At 50.5% G+C, this 18,864-nt stretch overlaps 1 protein-coding gene across 2 annotated transcripts in view; it reads right to left on the minus strand.

Moving 5' to 3' along the window:
* Positions 1 to 18,864, minus strand: part of KCNH1 (potassium voltage-gated channel subfamily H member 1) — a 377,968-nt gene that overhangs the window by 69,094 nt on the left and 290,010 nt on the right. For both annotated transcript variants that reach the window (XM_062211318.1, XM_062211317.1), the window contains exon 10: positions 13,699 to 13,895. In XM_062211318.1, coding sequence (XP_062067302.1) covers positions 13,699 to 13,895 — 197 coding nt within the window. The remainder of the gene's footprint in view (positions 1 to 13,698; positions 13,896 to 18,864) is intronic.

Below are 18,864 nucleotides of genomic sequence, written 5' to 3' on the forward strand. Positions count from 1 at the left end.
AATGACTGGCGTCTGCATCAGGGAAAGGAGAGGGAGATTTGCCCCAGAGACACAGGGGTGAAGGCTCTGTCGGCAGAGGCAGAGCCGGCAATGATGCTACCACAAGCCAAGGGTGGTGGGAGCCACCGGAAGTCAGAGAAGCGAGAAAGGTGCCTTTCTCAGAGTCTCAGGGGAAGACTGTCCATCCCAACACCTTCATTTCCAACCTTCAGTCCCTGGACTTTGAGGAAAAAAATGCCTGCTTTCTTTTCTTTTTAAAGATTATTTATTTATTTATTTGACAGGTAGAGTTACAGATAAAGAGAGAGACAGACAGAAAGGTCTTCCTTCCATTGGTTCACCCCCCAAATGGTCCCACTGGCCGGAGCTGTGCCAATCTGAAGCCAGGAGCTTCTTCCAGGTCTCCCATACAGGTACAGGAGCCCAAGGACTTGGGCCATCTTCTACTGCTTCCCCAGGCCACAGCAGAGAGCTGGAGTGGAAGAGGAGCAACCGGGACTAGAACCCGGCACTCATATGGGATGCCAGCGCCGCAGGCGGAGGATTAACGTGGTGCGCCACAGCACCAGCCCCCATAAACGCCTGTTTTCTAGGGGAGACCATCCGCTGGGGAGTGGACGGGACAGATCTCACAACGCCACATCTAAGAGGCTTCTGTTACGATGATTTCCCCTCCTCAGGGACCTCAATCTTTAAGAAAAATCTGAGAAGGCCAGAAAATACAGGACACTTGCATCTGAAGAAAAGAGACGCAGATTACGAAGAAGCTTCGTGAACCACAACTGAAATGTGGAGTCTGAATGCCACGGACAGTCTGAGGCGGTGCAAGGGCTGGGTCTCTGCAGTGCGCTGGCCGTGGCTTGGGTGCAGGGAGGAAGCAGGATCTGGCCTGGACACTCATTCGGAGCCCAGGGCCAGAGGGTTGGTGCACGACTTCCCAATGTCAGTGGGAAGACAGCTCCTACTGCTTCCTCACCTAGATCCCTGGCATCATAAACAACTCACGGCAAACGCCCTGAGTGGGGGGTAGGGGGTGTAGCTATGACCGTGCCTGGCCTAAAAGGCCCTGCACCCACAATCCACACACGGTTTCTATTCTCCCGGTCCCTTCCCTCCCCTACACCCAGCCCACTGTAGCTAGTAAGGATTTTGTGCCCAAACCAGTGGCCCTGATGGGGGACATGCGTCTTCCATCCATAAAGCACACACGTGCACAAATACCAACTGACCCCACGTGGCACACTGCTGGGTTTTCAAGCTTACCAATGTCAGATCCATCCTCATCCCTGACCCAAAGGAAGGAACAAACAATTCCACAGCCAATCAGAGCTGAGCCCACCCACCACCACCCAGCAACGGAACAGGACACTTAGGTGGCTGGGTCCACAGAATGGATCCTGAAGGCTGCTCCCTTTAGGACTGTTCACTAGCAAGAGGAAATACTGCTAACACACACACATGCACACACACAGCAGCAGCAGCAACAGTGCTGGCAGATAGGCCAGTGCGGGCTGGAATAAGCTAGCTTCCAGCCACGGGTGTGGGAGGGGCGTTCCCACACATGAGCGCACAGTGCCTGGCTCTGCAGGGGAATCAGCAGTAGGCAAAGCCCCTGCAGTGACTAAGGGGTAACTGAGCATGCTCGAGCCCCCTCTATGCCCTCTGTACACAGGGAGCAGCCAGCGGCTGTGGCAGAGAGGGAAGGAGGAAGCAGAGAGAGCCGGGCAAGGCTGCCCTGCTCAGGGACCCGCACTGCAGCTCTGTTGCCAGGCCAGCCAGGGCTGGCAAGGAGGGAGGACGGCACGCAGATTCTAAGTCGTTCTGCTGCCCATAACCACAGATAAGGAGCAGCTGCCTCCAGGACAAGTCAGCGAGCTGAGTGCCACGAGCCTCCCTGTGCAGGTTCTAACCTGCGAGAAATGTCAGAGAGGAATTAGGAAGTGCTTAAGTCAACGCCTAGGATGGAAATCCTGGCAGCGTCCCACCTGCCTCTGCAGGCAGCCTTGCAGCGAAACAAGCTGCTCTCTGTTAGACTCGCTGGCCGTGAAGGGGAAGGGCTGGGCAAATTGGACTTGGCGCACGAGCGCTTTACTGAATTCTTCTAGCTCTGCTCACAGTTAGGGTTTGCGAAAGCATCCACCTCCCTGGACAAGGAAACTGACCGTGCACAGTAGGCACCAAGTTCCGACCTTCAATAAATAGTAGCAAAACCCACTTGTTCTCCTGAAGCTACCTAATTGGGGGTCCCCGTGCCTTCATTTCCCAGTGCTCCCCATTTTGCCTGCACCCCATCCTTTCCCCATAGCCTCACTCTCCCAGGGCAGGAGGAAGCAGCTCCACTCACAGCAAATTTTCCAAGTCCTCCCCAAAGCCAAATGGAAACCAGACAGAGAAGGTATCAGAGAACAGCAGTGCTCCTCACCCATGCTGGGTCCTACGTAACAATTCCAGCATATCTTCCATGAGATCAAACTCCTACAGAAAAATCCCCCCACTGCCTGACCTGGGGGGCTTCAGGGAAAAGAAGGGAAGGGGAGGTTGCTAGTGTGCAACTGCCTGCTGCCAGCCAGGCAGCCCTTGGAGGAGCGCTTCCCTTGGTCAGGATTTTCAATCTTCTATTTCCACTTCTTAACTCTGCAACAGCGTGTATGCGCTCTCTCTCGCTCACGCACGCTCTCTCTCTCTCTCTCTCTCTCTCTCTCTCTCTCTCTCTCGTCATCCTTTCACTACCTTCCATCTTCCATAGGCTTTGTCCCATGCCTGGAGAAGCTCCACCCACTCACAGTCACTGGGCCCCAGCTTCACATCTGGATTCATCCAGATAATTACAGGTCTCAGAGTGTTAGGGTGCAATGTCACCCCTCGCCAGTAGGAGGCATCAAATTGAGGATGTGTTCCAGGCTAAGGGGGAGGGTTTTTGGATGCTATAACACAATTAAATGTCTCCCTTTAAAAATTCATAGTCTGTGAACCAGAGGTTATTTTCGTGTCTGGTTTAAGCATTTGTAAGAAGTGTGCCAGGAAACAGCAGAACGCAGGAGCTGCCTGCAAAGAGGTCTCCAAGGGATGAAGCTCAATCTTCAGCAGGCTGCCTGCAGCAAGGGGCTTCGACAACTAAACCGGCATGGACGGCAGGCTGGTTCCTGCCCCCAGAGAAAGTGTGGGGACAGCAATGTGAATGTAGAGGTGTGGGAGGCGAGAGGTTTGAAGAACTCCTGGGTCCCTACAACCTCACCAGGCATGGTGAGAATCAGGGTGCATGAGACGAGTCACTCACTGCTGGCCCCGGGAACATCACTTCCCAGCCCAGGCTGATCCACTGTTCTTGGGGTCTTGGTACCTCCAGAAAAGGCGATTCTCAAGCATGTTTTGCCCTGAAAATATTCCCTTTTGCAATCCTCAGTTTACCTGCTTTTGGGTCAAGCCAGGAAGGGAAGCAGCCAGAAACACATACAGGGGATGGGGAAACTGGCAGTGGCCTTCCCCCCAAGAGGCTCTCCCTCCCCAGGTTCTCAACGATCAGCAACTGAAATTCACTGTTCTCACATCAGCATCAGCTCATGCCAAGAGTAACACTTTCCTGATTGATAATCAGCCACTTACTCGGTCATCTCTGTGCTCGTCCACCAGCTTGTACCCTCCACAAGGCACTGGGGGGCACCGAAGGGGCTGGGTTTCTCTTATAAGCAGGCAAATTCTGCACCCCCATCAAGACCCAGCTCGAGTGACTTCTTCAAAGCCCTTCCTAACTACTTCTGGTGCTAAGAAAGGCTGTAGGCTGACAGCCATCACGTTTGCATTCCCACTTTGAGACTCCTTCCCTGTCCTGCCTGAGGGCTAGGCCTCACCCAACTCTTCAAGATCCTGTCTGGCTGCCAATCTCCAAGCAGGCTACCTAACTGAGCACTGAAAGTCATCCCTCTGGCCTCTCATGATGGGCAGGAGCAAATTGCAACTTGCAACATTCCTGCCACGGACCACATGAGGCTTTTGTGCTACCTCTGCAATGCCAGAGCTGAGCCCCATGCCAGAGAGAAACTGTTGGATCGTTTGGCCTCATTCTGTTCCACTGCTAGATTATGTGAACCTGTTCACATCCCCTTCCCCCTCCCTGAACAAACAACATTCAAACGTCATCAGCCATCAAGTCCTGGGGTGCCTCCGACAGGCCAGATACATTTAGGTGGGGACCAAGGGTCCGATGCTCTCAGAGACTCAGAGGAGACAGACAGGGCTTGGCGCAGCCTCTGAAGCACCACTGGGCTGCGCCCCTAGGATCAGTGACATGGACGTGAGAGTATGGTCTTGGTGAATGCCAGACTTGAGCTCCAACTCTATCTCCAGTTAGCTTATTGGATTGGGGCAAATTGTTCAACCTCTCCAGGTCTCTGTACACTAAAGAGTTAATAATGCATATGGAGGTTTTAGCATGTCCTTCACAGAGGAGACAAGCAATGGGCAAGATGTTATGCTGGCATCAGGGACAGCTGCAGAGGCTGGGGGACTCTGCTACACAGGGCATGGGGGAAACAAGAGGAGAAAGGGATGCTCTGAGCTATGCCAGTCTGAGAAGGGGTAGGGTGTCTGACACACCAGCTTGTAGTCAAGGCTTTTAAAACCTACACCAAGAGGGAGGCACATGCCCATTATTCGTTTTAAATGATTGGTTTGTTTGTGTGTTTGAGAGCGAGTGAGCAAGAGAGCAAGCGAGCGCGAGAGCACACTTCACGCTAGAGCAGGGCTGGGGCCAGAGCCAGGCACTCAGTGCAGGACTCCCACGTGGGTGGGAGCAACTCAATGACTTAAGACCTCTCTGCTGCCTCCCAGGGTCTTGCATTGGTAGGAAACTGAAGTCAGGAGCTGGAGCTAGGAATCAAACCCAGGAACTCTGATACCGGTCCCAGGCATCTTAACTGCTAGGCTAAGCAGCCAGCCTCAGCTGGTAGATTTTTACATTTGATTGCATTTTTGGTTGATTCATTCAACCATCCGTTTACCCATTCACTCACTGAACGCTGACTTCGTGCCATGCTCTTAGGGCTGGTCAGGACAGAGAATCGGGCAGGCGTGGGTCAGCGTTTCCGGAGCTTCTGCACAGCAGGAATGCCACACAATGAGTCACCTGGGAGCACAATGACAGCCACCAGCAGATGATCAGTGGATACCGACTTGGAAGACTTGGGACTTCACCAAGACCAGCGAGACTAAAGAGAAGCGGTGTAGAGTCAGGGGCCCACTATGGGCCCAAAATTTCATTCTAGAAGTCTAAATTAAGCAAAAGCACAGCAAGCCCATTAGGTGTCACCAGGAACAAATAAACTGCAACCAACTATGTTCGCAGTGAGATGCATCAAAACAGGGCGGGCCCGTGCTACAGATTACAGTCTGCGCAGACTTCCTGTCTGGGACCCATCTTGTCCGTGAGTTCCTGGTGTGAGCATTCCAAGTCTCCTAGAAGGGGATGCCTTCAGATTTACTTTTATTAATCTGACATTGTAAAAGGTAGTTCCTGTTATGAAAGTTAGGAGAGGTAGACTGGGCTCAAGTTCCAATAGCAAGGGCTAGGATACAAACCTCCATGACTAACTGGCCAAATTCATAAGGACATGATCAAAACCATGAAGCAAATTTGGATGAGTGGAAGGAGCACTTCTGTGGAACAAGGAATCAGACATGTGGAGAAGAGTTAGGAACAGGAAATTTGCTTCCGACCATGAAAGAACAAGAGAGCGATGGGCAAGGAAGGACTGTGACGTCAGAAACATTCTTTGACAAGCTTGTGATATTAGTGCATGTGCGCCAACATGAGGACAGAAGGCGCTCTGGAAACCTCAGGCTGGCTGCTCGCTAGCAAATGAAGGGGCGGGGCCAGCATTGTGGCACAGCAGGTTAAGGCATCAGGCGCAACCCCTGGCATCCCACGTGAGTACAAGGTCAAGTCCAGGCTGCTCCGCTTCTGATCTAGCTCCCTGCTCACGTGCCTGCGAAGGCAGAAGATGCTCCCCGCAAAAAGTTCAGGGACCAAAGAAATGAAAAATGTTGAGCTGAACATATGAGACACCAAGAAGGTGGTTTCTCATTTTGGGACTGGACCCAAGACCTGTGACTCACTAACACTACTCTGTTACAGCTCAGCCACAAGCATCTAAGAAAGTATGAAGATATGCCACTCTCAACAACTGCCTGGTTCTTCGGTGCTCCCTGAGGGGTCCAGCCACAGAGCTTGGAATTATCTGTCCAGGCACTGCTAGGTGTTAAAATGCAGCCCGCAGCCTTTCATTCCCTTTAAAACCCTCAGTACCCGGTCGGATCTTAGTCACAACAAGAAAAACTATTCGGTTTGACCACCATCATCTGCCCCCTGCTCTGCTTCACAGTCATCAAGGACGACGACAGCAAGCTCACACCGAGAACTCGCCACTCTGCCCAAGCATCTTACTACAGTTCTATGATTGCACCTCGTTTTCAAATCAAGAAATGGGGGACTAGAGTTTAGGTCACTGGCCCAAGGTCACTAAGCAGAGCCAGGAGCTGACCCTGAGTAGTGGGTAGAGTCCACATTGTAACCACCACTCTCTGCTTCCTCGACATGACTATTCGGTGAACCAGACTCCTTCTCCTGCTGCCCGGGGCCTGTGGACAGTGGGAGGGAAGAAGCACAGCTGTCCACCTGTGGCACGGAAGGCAGCATGCCTGGCACTTTATCAACCTTTCCCACAAGCACACTGTAGGACGGGCAGTAGGAATCCACCGAAGAGGAACTGCTGTAGTTGTTCAATGTACATCTCTCCTTCCTCACTCCAGCTAGCAAGGGGCAGCATTAGATATGAAGACATAGATTTAAAGCCCCCTTCACTCCAGGATGTGACGGCTTCACTGGAAGTGGCCACACACAGCCTGACCAACTGCAGGCTGAGTAGATTCATACATAATGACCCCATCCCTGGGGTCACAGTGAGGTTCTGCCAGGCTTTTTTTGGGGTGCTGAGAACACCTGAGGTCCCACGAAGGATCTCACAGGTGTCTGTCATCCCTCTCTGATCCTCTGGAAGAGCAGGGAAGTTGATTTTTATTTATATTTTTTTCCTGAAAGAATCATGATTGTGTCACTCATCTCATCTGTCCATTTTTCCCGCCCCTAATTCCAACACCGTGATTTTATTATCTTTTTGGCTTGACAGTCTAACAGATGATTTTAATTTCACAGAAGCCCTCACTGTGGAGGGTGACAAGGAAAATATGGGCTATGCAGAGACCATTTAAAAAACTCAGGCAATGAGGATTCACTGGGGAAATGGGTGACATTGCTAAGCACCTGGCATTGTGGTCTTGCTTTTCATCTTCCCAGCCTTCGGCAAGAATTTGTTCAGGGAGAAAATTGAAAGGCTTTCCAGTGCCACTCACGAGCCGCGCTCTCTCTGAGCCTCCATGCTTTGATCTTCTCTTCTCCAGAAAGGAGAAGTAGAAAGGTACACACAGCATTCAAGGCAGCTCACTATGGCAACCTCGGTTTTGGAAAACAGGCCTTAGGAGGCCCTTGCTTTGAACACATCAATAGCTACAGTTCTAGCTCCTCCCTAAACTCACCAGGTTGGAGTCTTAATCAAGCTAAGAAAAATCAATCCTGGAGCAAATTAATATAAGCAAACACGGTGCGAAACATACTCAAATACACAACAATACTGGCCTTAAAAATGAAGCCCCGCACACACAGAATGAGAACACCCACCCATCACCTCTGTGCCTGTGGTGACTGCTACTCATTGCCGAATTGCTTGTCTGTAGTGCGTCATTTAATTGTGCCACGCTTCCCCTAATGTCCTGATGATCCGCGGGAGGGCCCAAGCCCCCAGCACCTGGAGAGGAAAACCTCAGGGTGAATGGAGAGTGAAGCCTTGACAAAAGAAATGGACCCACTTGTAAGCCAAGAGGTACAAAGAGGGCACTCGGAGTCCTCCAGACCAGAGGCAGAGCCCACACAGGGGGTGGGAAGAGGGGAAGAGAGAGGGACAAAGATGGACCGAAGGCCCCCTGGAGGAGCTCTCTCACTTTTATGTGTTTGTTTAATATATGCAGGCTTCTCAATAAGCCTAATTAGGGGGGATTTATATGAGGGAATTCAAAAGTTCATAGAAAAAAATAAATAAAAGCTGTTCGTTTTGGTGCAAAAAGAAAGGGAAATATATCCAAGGAGTCTTCACAAAGTTCATGGCAAAGGAATATTATAAAAATATTGTATAATTATTTTGATTTTTTTATACCAAAATCAACTTATAAGTAAAATTCTACTTATTTTCATTTTATTTGTAAGGGGGAGGGAGGGAGGGAGAGAGGGAGAGAGAGAGATTGAGATTGAATCTTAATCTGCTGGTTAACGCCCCAAATGCCCACAACAGCTGGGACTGGGCCAAGCTGAAGCCAGGCACCCAGAAGTCAGTGGGGCTCTGTCACGTGGGTAGGAGAGACCCAAGTACTCGAGTCATCGCCTGCTGCCTCACGGGCTGTGCGTTAGCAGGAAGCCGGAATTGGAAGCAAAGCCAGGACTCAAACCAGGCCCTCTGCACTGTGATCTAGGCATGCCAAGCAGCATTCAACTCCTGTGCCGAACACCCATCCTCTCAAATTATCTTATTTGTCCCTGAGCTTTCTGAAGTACCCTCATATAATGAAACTGAGGTTTAGAATAGTTTAGTAACTTGCCCAAGGGCACACAGCTACTCAACTCACATTGGTATTCTAACCTTAGGTCTAAGACCCAAAGAAGGGCTCTCTCTAGTGAGTTATCATGGCCAGGTTAGTCCACTGCCCAACCCTCCAGCACATCCAGCCACAAACCTAGTGCACCTGTCACCAGGAGGGTAACTTCTCACGCCCCCAACCTGGGGTATGGCTGTGCTAACACTGTGCAAGCTTCCCATGGTGCTGGGGGCAGTGACAGCCATTGGCCATACTTAGGACACAACCCCTGCTGCCCCTAAAAATTCAATGGCCTGGAAGAAAGCCAGAGAATGCAACATGGGAAAAGCTGAGCGCCACACTTCCCGGAGGCTCTGCCACAGGATGCCATGGCTGCCGAGACAGAGACACACGCACGGGTTTGGCAGCTGTCACTTATTAGCTGAGTGACCTTGGAAAGGACTCTTCTCTCCACAGAGCCCTAGTTTATTCCCTTGAGAAATGGGGATGTGACGGCAAGGCCACGTCGCTGTTCCAGGGATTTAGTAAGCGACACGCAACACGTGCTGACCTTGTGATGTAGCTCATGCAGCCTCCGGATTTCACTATGCACAGTGTCCATGCTTTGGGTAAAGACAGAAGAGCACTCAGGGCCGGGAACGAAACGCCCATAGGCTCCCTGGAGTGCCCAGGGTTTGGGGCGAGGAAGGCTCCACTTCCCCTTGCTTCCGTGAATAGCCCTGAGCTGCCTCCCTCAGAGGAGATGAGGATGCTGTGCCTTCCTCTTACCTCCCTGGTGACCAATCTGAGATCTCAAAATAGCCAGATCTTTCCCTCCAAGAAAACCGGCCTGACGCATGAGCGAGTGATGGCCCCGCTCCTTACGGCGCTACAAGGGTTCTGCTTTCCAAGGCAGTTGGTCCTCCCTTTGCTGCAAAAATGGCAGATTCCAGAGGCAGCACCCACCCCACAGGCCCTTCTGCAGAGCAGGTGCCCCGTCTGACAAAGGCAGAATGCCTGCCTTTTGATTTCTCAACAGGCACAAAATGACAGGGTACCACTCAAGCAGACCCTCACAAATGGCAGCCACCCACACATGAACTTACTACGCACTAGACCTTGCAGGTAGAAGCTGTAAGCATGACCTTAGGTAATCCTCAAACGTATCTGACAAAGCAGACGTTCTCATCGCCTCCGTCGGACAGAGGAGGAAGTTTTGATCATCTGTACAGAATCACAGAAGTACCAAGGTGGGTAGAGACAAGACCCAGACTGAGATCTTGTCTGGCTCAGAGCTCACAGACAAAAAAAGAACGAAAGGTCAAAATCCTGGAGCAGCTCCAGGTTCTGCCTTCTCATCCTTGCCCATGACCTCATGTGACTCTGGAGGAAATGGAGGGAGGCAACAGGTTCCTTCCTGAGTTGGATCACCAGCGCAGCACGGAGAGCTGATGACACTCCTGGGTTTAGGGCTCAAGCAAAGAGGCTTAGAATAAAGGGGCCAGAATAGGCCCGGAAGCTGTGAGAAGCAGGAAGGCTCCTGGTGAAACAACGCCAGCTCTGTGACCTTCCTATAAAATGTCACATTTGTGACACAAGGCCGGTGGGTACCTGGGAACAGACGGGTTAGCCACTGAAGCCCCTTCCAACTCAAAGATTTTGCTGCACGCGGGAGGAGATCTCCAAGATCAAACAACCACCCAGACAGGTGTGGAAGGCACTGTGTTCTCAGGAAACTTAGCAAACAGCATCCTCGATTTTGCCGATAGAAACAGCCACAAGAAAATACTTCCCTTTGCCAGGAAAAAAAAAAAAAAAGCTACAAGAACAATTCATGCATGTAATGTTCTTGTCTTCTATGCCCTGTGTAACTGTGAATTAATTCCCAGAGGGACATAATGTGAGCCTACAATGGCACTACCAAAATGACAAGCCTCTTTTTTTTCCAAAAAACAAAGAAAAGAAGGCTCAGGCTAAAATTCCTCTGGATGCGTCCCAGACTCATACGCATTTTGGGTTGGAAGGACGTGTGAAGGGCAGCTCGGTTTGGCTCTCCTTGGATGCTGAGGTCCCTTCCATGACGTTTCTGAGTGTGGGAACCGAGGGGATGCCTAAGTGCCATGGGAGACACCAATCTGACGCCATTCAAAGCAGATGATCCCATTCCTCGGGAGCTCTGATCTTTCCAAAGGACATCCTTGCCGGTGCCAAGATCTATCTACAGCTTTGCTTCTTCCTCTGCACTTTGCAGCTGTTCAGACCCCTCCACAGTAGCCCTCTAAAAACGTGGCCCCAGGACGGGAGCTTAGGTGCAGCAGGTTAAGTCGCCACTGGGGATGCCTGCATCCTATACTGGGGTGTCGGGTTCAAGTCCCGACTACTCTGTGTGCCCAATCCAGCTTCCTCTGCATGGGCCTAGGAAGCTACTGCTGATGACACCAGTACCTGGACACCTGCCCCTTACAGGGGAGACGCAGAAGGAGGTCCTGGCTCCTGGCTTCGGCCTGGCCTAGCCCTGCATGTTGTAGGCATTTGGGGAGTGAACCAGTGGATGGTAAGTCCCTGCCATTCTACTTTTCAAATAAATAAATCTTGAGAAGAAACAATAACAAAACCAACATGGCCCTGAGTCTACCCTTCTCCACTGATCAGTCATTCTGTACTTTGAGAACCTGACCCCTGAAACACTGTTGCTGTTCAGTGGTGGCCTGGGTTGAAGACAGGTTAGTTGATCCACAATGATTCCAAGATGATACTCCTCCAGATGACCCCAACCATGGGTGGCAGGTGAGTTTTCAACTGAATATAATGAACTTGCTTTCAGGGAAAGATGTAATAAACAAACAAGAAAATAAACTTTAAGAGAATGCATTTGGCTAACAGAGCGATCAGCAAACATTCCTGACTGATACATCAGGGAGAAGGACCCATGATCTACTGGAATTGAAATGGCCGAGTTTCAAACCACAGAACACCAAAGCCATCTCGCCACAACCTGGCCTGTTAGGATGTAGATGCTGAGACCCAGAGACCCGGTCTCTGCCTCCTTGACATCCTCAAAGCTTTACTAAGTCCAGATGCCCCCTACACTCACTTAGGCACTGAGGACCAAGGCACCAGGCCCTGGCCCTGGCTGGTCTCCGAGCAGGGACTCACAAGACAACAGGAGTCAAGAGATTAAAATAGATGGAAGCAAGCTGTTGGTGTAACCCAACGACAGGCACTTGGAATCTCATACAAAGACTTCAACAGATGAAAGGCTGCTTCCTTTCTTTGGAATTTGCTCCAATTTCCCCTCCAAGTAGAACACCTGCCCCTTGTGTTTGGCAACATACTGCAGAGTCAGCTCAGGTCCCACCCTCCCACATGTTCTCTCCTGCTGCCCCTTTAGCTGCTCTCCTCTCTCACACTCCCACAATTCCTTGCACAAATCACAGTGATTGCGATTGTTCTTGGCCCTTCCTGTATCCGTCTCCTGTATTGGGCTTTAGGCGCCTGGTCGGAGAGAACTGAGCATTTGGTTTTATGTATTTGGTTTTCTCTATCTAGTCCAGCTCGGTTGGCACAGTATTGGGTTTGACGGCGGAATGAACAAGTGTCGTAGCAGAGCTGGCAGAGTTAACGGAGGGCATCACTCACGGGAGAGAAGGAATTCCGGGCTGAGGAAGCAGCAAGCTGAGACTCAGCACTCCCCAAGGGCGGGGCCAGCCTGAAGGATCCCGTGGCAGTCTCCGGGTGGGAGTTCTGGGTGGCAGGGGGAGGCGTGGGGGAGCATCGCTGAGGCTGGGGCTCAGGGGTCAAGTCTGGGCCAGATGTGGACAACCACGTAAGCCCCGCTAAAACGTGCACACGCTATCCGGCAGTCAGCTGGGGGAGCGGCATGATCAGGTTTAGGTTAGGGGGAGCAGCTATACAGAGGAAGCACTGTACCCAGGACAGACATGGGGCAGGTAGGTGAGGGTGCAGTCCACGGCGCAACCCGGTCAGGGCAGGGGCAGGGAACCCCGCAATAAGGGGCTTTGTGTCCTGAGAATCCCATGAGATGGCAGCAAAGTAGAGACTCAGATTTGAGAGCTGGGGGGAAGCGACAGGATCTGCAGAATAAGCCGAGGCATGGGAGAGGGAGGAGAAACTGCCACACTGATGCCAGGGCTCCCAACGCAGGATGCTGGGATGAATCAGGCCAGGCAAACACGTAGCGACAGAGACAGGCTGTGCGAACCATTAGGAAGTCATTTTGGGGAAGATTCCCATGCTGATCTTTCCAGAGGGTTTACTCTAGTTTCAGTAATGATTTAACCAAAAAGACAAAATGCACAAAAATCGGTTGTGAAAATATTAAGAGTACGACAAATATTTTAATCCTTACAGAGACAGATGGAGCAATTCTGATCATCTGAGCGAGAGGAAAAAAAAACACCTTCAGGTGGGAAATTCTATGGTTCTTAAACCATTAATCACTTCTCAACCAGTTCAGTTGGCAGCTGGATACAAACTATTCCCTAGGCCAGCAAATTCCAAGGCTTTCAAATTCCAAATCTTTCTTATTTTCTGGCCCAAACTAAATTATTTTCATATCTTTGAAAAGTTATTACCAGCTGCCTGGCTAACGGCCTCACACTGCTCCGCAGGTCCCAGTCACCAGGGAGAAGTCAGTTTACAGAATGAAGTGGGCCACCCGACCACGTCCCTGACTAACCAACCTCACGTTTCCCTCCTCTCTTCAAAATGCTAGATCTAGATATTGCTGGGATGAAAGGCCACAGACACACTCCCGAGCAAATCCCCTCTGCACCAAGACTGATCCACCTTCTCATCATGAACAAATGCCTTCTTGCCTCCATTTTTTTTTTTTTTTAGCAAAAATCTCTGCAGAGCAAGCGACGACCAGAATCTCTTTAGAACCAAATGCTTTACTTAAATAAACAGCAAAGGAACTTTCCTGACCCTAGGGATTATCCTCCGTGCACAAGGACTGGTCTTGGCAAAACAAGAAAAAAAGAACTGAAAGTGTCGGCTTACCCTCTTCCTCAAGTTGTAGGTGAGGATGAGGTTCCGGGAGAAGGAGTGGGAGAAGGCCGTGTAGAACTCCAGCACCTTCTGCAGGGCATCCCGTTTGATCACGTGCAGGTCACAGTAGGTCAGGGCCCTCACGTTGGCACAGGACTGGGCCAGGGTGGCTTCCTTCCAGAACACATCCCCAAACACGTCTCCTTTCCCTAAGGAGAGAAAGGTATCGTGAGAAAGTGTCGCCCAGGAGGGACCGGTCACCTGCTTCCTTCTGCTTCTCAGAATTGCCGTCCACTCCACATTCCACAATTTGGGCTCAAAAAAGGCAAAAATGATGTTAGCTTGAATCTTTACAACGTGTAATTCAAGAAACTTTAAAATGTCACATAATACATGTCGCAGTTTAACCAACGGATTGGAGGTCATTCATGTCAGCTCCCTGGAGGGCTGTCGTGGTCATCCTATCCCAAATCCCACCTGTGAATGTCATTCTTCATTGCACCCTCTTTTCTGCATAACGCTAATAATAACCTATCATTGAATCACTTGTTTGAGTTCTGGTTATTGTATATCTGCCAACCTGAGAACTCCGGTGCCTTACTCCCCCTCATGTAACACAGTGCCTATCACGTGGCAGGAGCTCGGTCCACATTGGCAGGTGGACTGCAGGTCTACACTGAGAGGTCAGGAGTTACTTAGGTTGCTGATGGGGAGCATGTGGACTCTTCACAGGGCTGGTGAACAAGACAGGCCTCCTCTATCTGTGTCAACCTACAGAAGGCTGGCAAGTGTGGGTCTCTCTCCTCTCAAGTACTCCAAGGTGCTCCCAAGACCCCATCCAGAGCCTGCTCCCTACCCTTTGACATGCCCTCTTGGGAGTATAAAAATACAGGACCTGTATAAATGGCATCTCCAGATCCGTTACCCTAAGCACTTCACACGGGCAAACTTAGCAAGTCAACAGAGTGCTATGGAATAAGTAACTGGGTCACCTCCCACAGCCCCAAATCGTGTATTGAAATCCTGATTCCCAGTGTGACAGTGCCAGGAGGTAGATGAAGACTACTGGAGAGGCAGTGAAGTCATGTGTGTAGAGCCTTCCTAGGCAACAGGGACTCCAAGATCTCTCTTGCACCCTAACACACAAGGCTAAAGATGAAGCAGGTGGTCTGTGCCCACACTGGCCCCTAATGCGGAACTTCCAGCCTCCAGAAGCTTCTATTGCTTAGAGGTCACCTGTTCAATGGTATTCTGTTGTAGCAGCACAAAGACAGACAAACTCTAAATCCACATACTCCGGGGGAAACTCCGATCAGTCTGCTCGAAACATCTGCTCAGCACACCTGGGAGATGGCTCCTCCTCTTCCCAGGGATCAACATCTTAACATACGTCTAACTCAAAGCCGAATTCATTCCTGGCACAGCCTCTGGTTATAAATAGTTGAAAATGTTGTTTATCTTGCCTCTATTTTAGCACAGATAAACACAAATTTGAATCCCCAGGGAGCCAGAGAGGAGTGTGCAGGGGGAAGGGAAAAAGACGCTAGCTACGACAAGTGAAAAGTAATATATTCCAGGGTGTTGTCAGCCTATGCATCCGGATCAGCCAAGCGCTGCAGCTGGAATCCGGGTACCTGTGGCTCAGAGCGATGAACGGGGCAGCCGCGACACTGATGAAGGCTGCTGAAGCAGTTGCACCTGCAAGCACACGGGTGGAACGTGACTCTTTCTCAAACACTAAGAAGCGTCCACTCAACGTACATGCGATGCTCCACAGGCGCTGCCTTTTCCAAACATCTCCAGAAATACGACGGGAAAGTCCCTGTCGGGTGCTTTACTTCACAGTCCCCCTGCGTCTGTGGTTCTAATTTGCAAGGAGGATTTTACTGACACAATGTAAGTAGGACACGTGTTGGGTAGATTCTAGGTAAACATGCCTTAGATTTCCTTCCCAGTTCTTCCTTTTTGTTTTTTTTTTCTTCCAAGCTTCTGTAATATGAGTGTGCTGATTTAGGGCTGGGGACGCTGGATGGGAGCATTTCTCTCTGTAGGATGAAAACTGGCTCCTTCAGGTATGCTCCCTGGTAGAGTGTTCTCACCAAGGAGGCCAATCCATTTGTACGTAGTAAGCATCCTGTAGCCTGCCCACAGAGTCCACAGTGCCCCCGCAGCCCTTCACCTTCGTGTAATCATGTTCCTCCAGAGACAGCTCTTCCCGCATTAAGCATCCGATCTATTCCTTTGCCCCTTGTGCACCTGCTGCACCTCAGGAGGCAAGCCACACCTGGACTCTAAACTGATAGGATCTGGCAGATGGGATGTTCCTGGCATCCCACGCTCAGGTCTCTTAGAACACTTTCTCTTTGGATTCCAAGAGGGAAAGTCCCACCTGTCCGTGAGAAGCAGAAGCCACACAAGAGGGCACATGGATGTGCTCTTAGTCCACAGCGCAGCTGAGTTCTCAATTGGCAGGCAGCCTCAATTGTCAATCATGTCAAGGTGCCATCTTATCTTCCAGCCCAGCCCCGCCTTCGGCTGACTGCAGCCAGCCGATGCCTGGCAATAATCACGAATGGAAAGCCCGAGTGACAAGCAACCAGCCGAGCCAAACAACCCACGCGCAGTGGTGAGAGACAAGCATACATTTCTTATGCCAAGATGTAACAATAATGCACGGAATTGTGGGGCGCTAGGCTGAAGGGCTCATGAGGAACGACCTAACAGGATTTCTAATATTCTAGAACATCACAGATGATCCCAGGTCTGAGCTGGCACCCCTGTATCCTGCCCTGAAATAATAAGACAAGAATGAACAAGGTGAGACTCCAACAGGGACAGATTTTTTTCCTGGGTAAGCCTTCTGCATATCAGTGAGAAAATGTAGAACTTGTAAAAACCTGCAGGCTCCTATTGGAAGGATACATGGCATAACTAAGCCAGAAATACCGCGAGTGGCAGCCTACCGGTAAGCTTGTCTGATTCATGTCGAGATGACCTCATTTAAATAAGACCCAACATCTGAGTATCGTACAGCTTAAGTGAATCTGGGAGTCATTTTTCTCTAATAATAAAAGAATGCACAAAGTAAAATAAAAGATCCTCTTGTGCATTTAACATACGAATTGCTCTGTAAAAAGGCAGTTTGCAAACAACTCGTCAGGGCCATACCTGTTGCATAAAACCAAGAACAACCCTATTGTGATTGGAACACAGCTAGAAATAAACAAGGCTTTAGAATGACATTATCCTGGTAGACACATTCCAATTGATGGTTTCTGACAGAGACAGTCAATGGAGGGTGGTTCCCATCGCAAAATGTACTTCACGGTAAGATAATCACGGCTAATCTGCAGGGTGGACGAGGCTCAGGGCTGTCATAACTCGGTTTTGATTTTCAACCCAAATTGAAACTCAGACAATCTTACTTCCTGTTGAGGCAACATCTCTGTATAAATTATCTGTTAGCTTTGAGACTGTGATGTCGGAGGACCTGTCAGATTTACAACAAGCCCAGGCCTCCTCTGGCAAGGAAGAAATGTTTTTATGCCACCTATGACTTGGGCAAACTGTCAAAGGGAAGGAGACCGTGCATCTGGCAGGCTGCTCGGGAGTCTGCGAACGCTGACTTCCCAGGTCAGCGCTGGGAGTCGGAAGCCAGGATGAGCCCCACACCCACGTTTGTCTCCTGTTGGCTAATGGGAAATGATCACTTATTCCAGAACAAAAGGTGCCCCAACGCTCTCGGCAATCAACCGACTCAAGCAATCAGCGTATTGATTTATTTATCACCGCGAGGCGCTGGGCGCAGAATGTGAAGACCTAACGTTCCAAGTCTCCAAAGCACCGACATTCTAAATGGATGTTCTGAACTGGAACAAAGGGGGTGCGGCACTGGGGGGAGCGGGGCAGGGGAGGAAAGGCAGTCTCATTAAAACTCCAGGCAAACATCGCTGTAATCATTCATCACACACACCCCCCTTCCGTCTTGACCGAGCCTTCACTTGCGCAGTGGACACCAGCAGTCCCGGGGTATAGTCAGGGGACTGAAGAACACGCACACAACTGGTGGAAGGCAGCGCACAGGCCTGAGGGGCCCAGAGACAGGAAGGGGAGAGCCACGCCAGGGGCACAGCACCGCAGAAAACCAAGCCAACAGCCAGTTTGGTGTCATGGAGGGCAGAGGCTGGACAGCAGGTGGGAATGCGGGGAGGGGCTAGAGGGGTGACCAGGGCAAGTTCAAGAAGAGCTGGACCCGGGCCCTGCAAGAATTTAGCAGCCTTCTCAAATATCAAAGACTTGCAGGGAATCAATCAACTCTGATCTGAGCCCAGTGCCTGGGTGAAGAGCCCCCCAGAGAGGACCCCGCCCACTCAAGGACAGATTCCCAGCACGTGGGACAGGCCAGGGCAATTAGGGCCAAGATGAAATGTGTGCCTGCCTCTCCTCCATTCCCTGTTATGGGCTTACATTTTCTCAGCCATTTTTAATTGCCACATAATAACACTACATATTTGTAGGGGGGGAGGGTATGGCTTGGCATGTTGACACACGTATGCAATACACAACGATCACCCCAGGGTCATCAAACATTTCCAGCTCCTCAAACACAGACCATTTCTCTGTGTTGGGGACATTCGAAATGTTCTCTGCTAGCTCCTTTGAAATGCACGATAAGTTATGGTTAAGTATGGTCACCCTACTGTGCTACAGAACACTGCATTTTTGTGCCCATAAAGCAACCTGTCTCTCTCCCCCAATCTCTTCATGGCCTCTGGTAACCACCATTCTCTCTACTTCTCCAGGATCCACGTTTTTAGCTTTGCCACATGAGAGAGAATATCCGGTGCCTGTCTTTGTGTGCCTGCCTTGTTTCACTTAAAACACAAGGTCCTCCAGGTCTACCTGGCTGGCTATAAATGACAGGGCTCCACTTTTTTATGGCTGAACAATATTCCATTGTGCATATTCTACTAATGTAGAATATGCACACTCCCACTGGTGTCTTCTGAACTATGCGAAACAGAATTCTGACGCGACTAGCTACTGCTGAAATCATTAACCCCTCTAGACCCAAACCAAGTAGGAAGAACTCAGTCATTCCACAGCTTTCGCCAGGCTCTGGTCCAGGGTGCCGGGGTCTAACAGTACAGTAACAGATGTAGTGAGGATGGAGACACA

Source organism: Lepus europaeus, chromosome 14 (genome assembly GCF_033115175.1).
Source record: "Lepus europaeus isolate LE1 chromosome 14, mLepTim1.pri, whole genome shotgun sequence".
NCBI classification, from domain to species: Eukaryota; Metazoa; Chordata; class Mammalia; order Lagomorpha; family Leporidae; genus Lepus; species Lepus europaeus.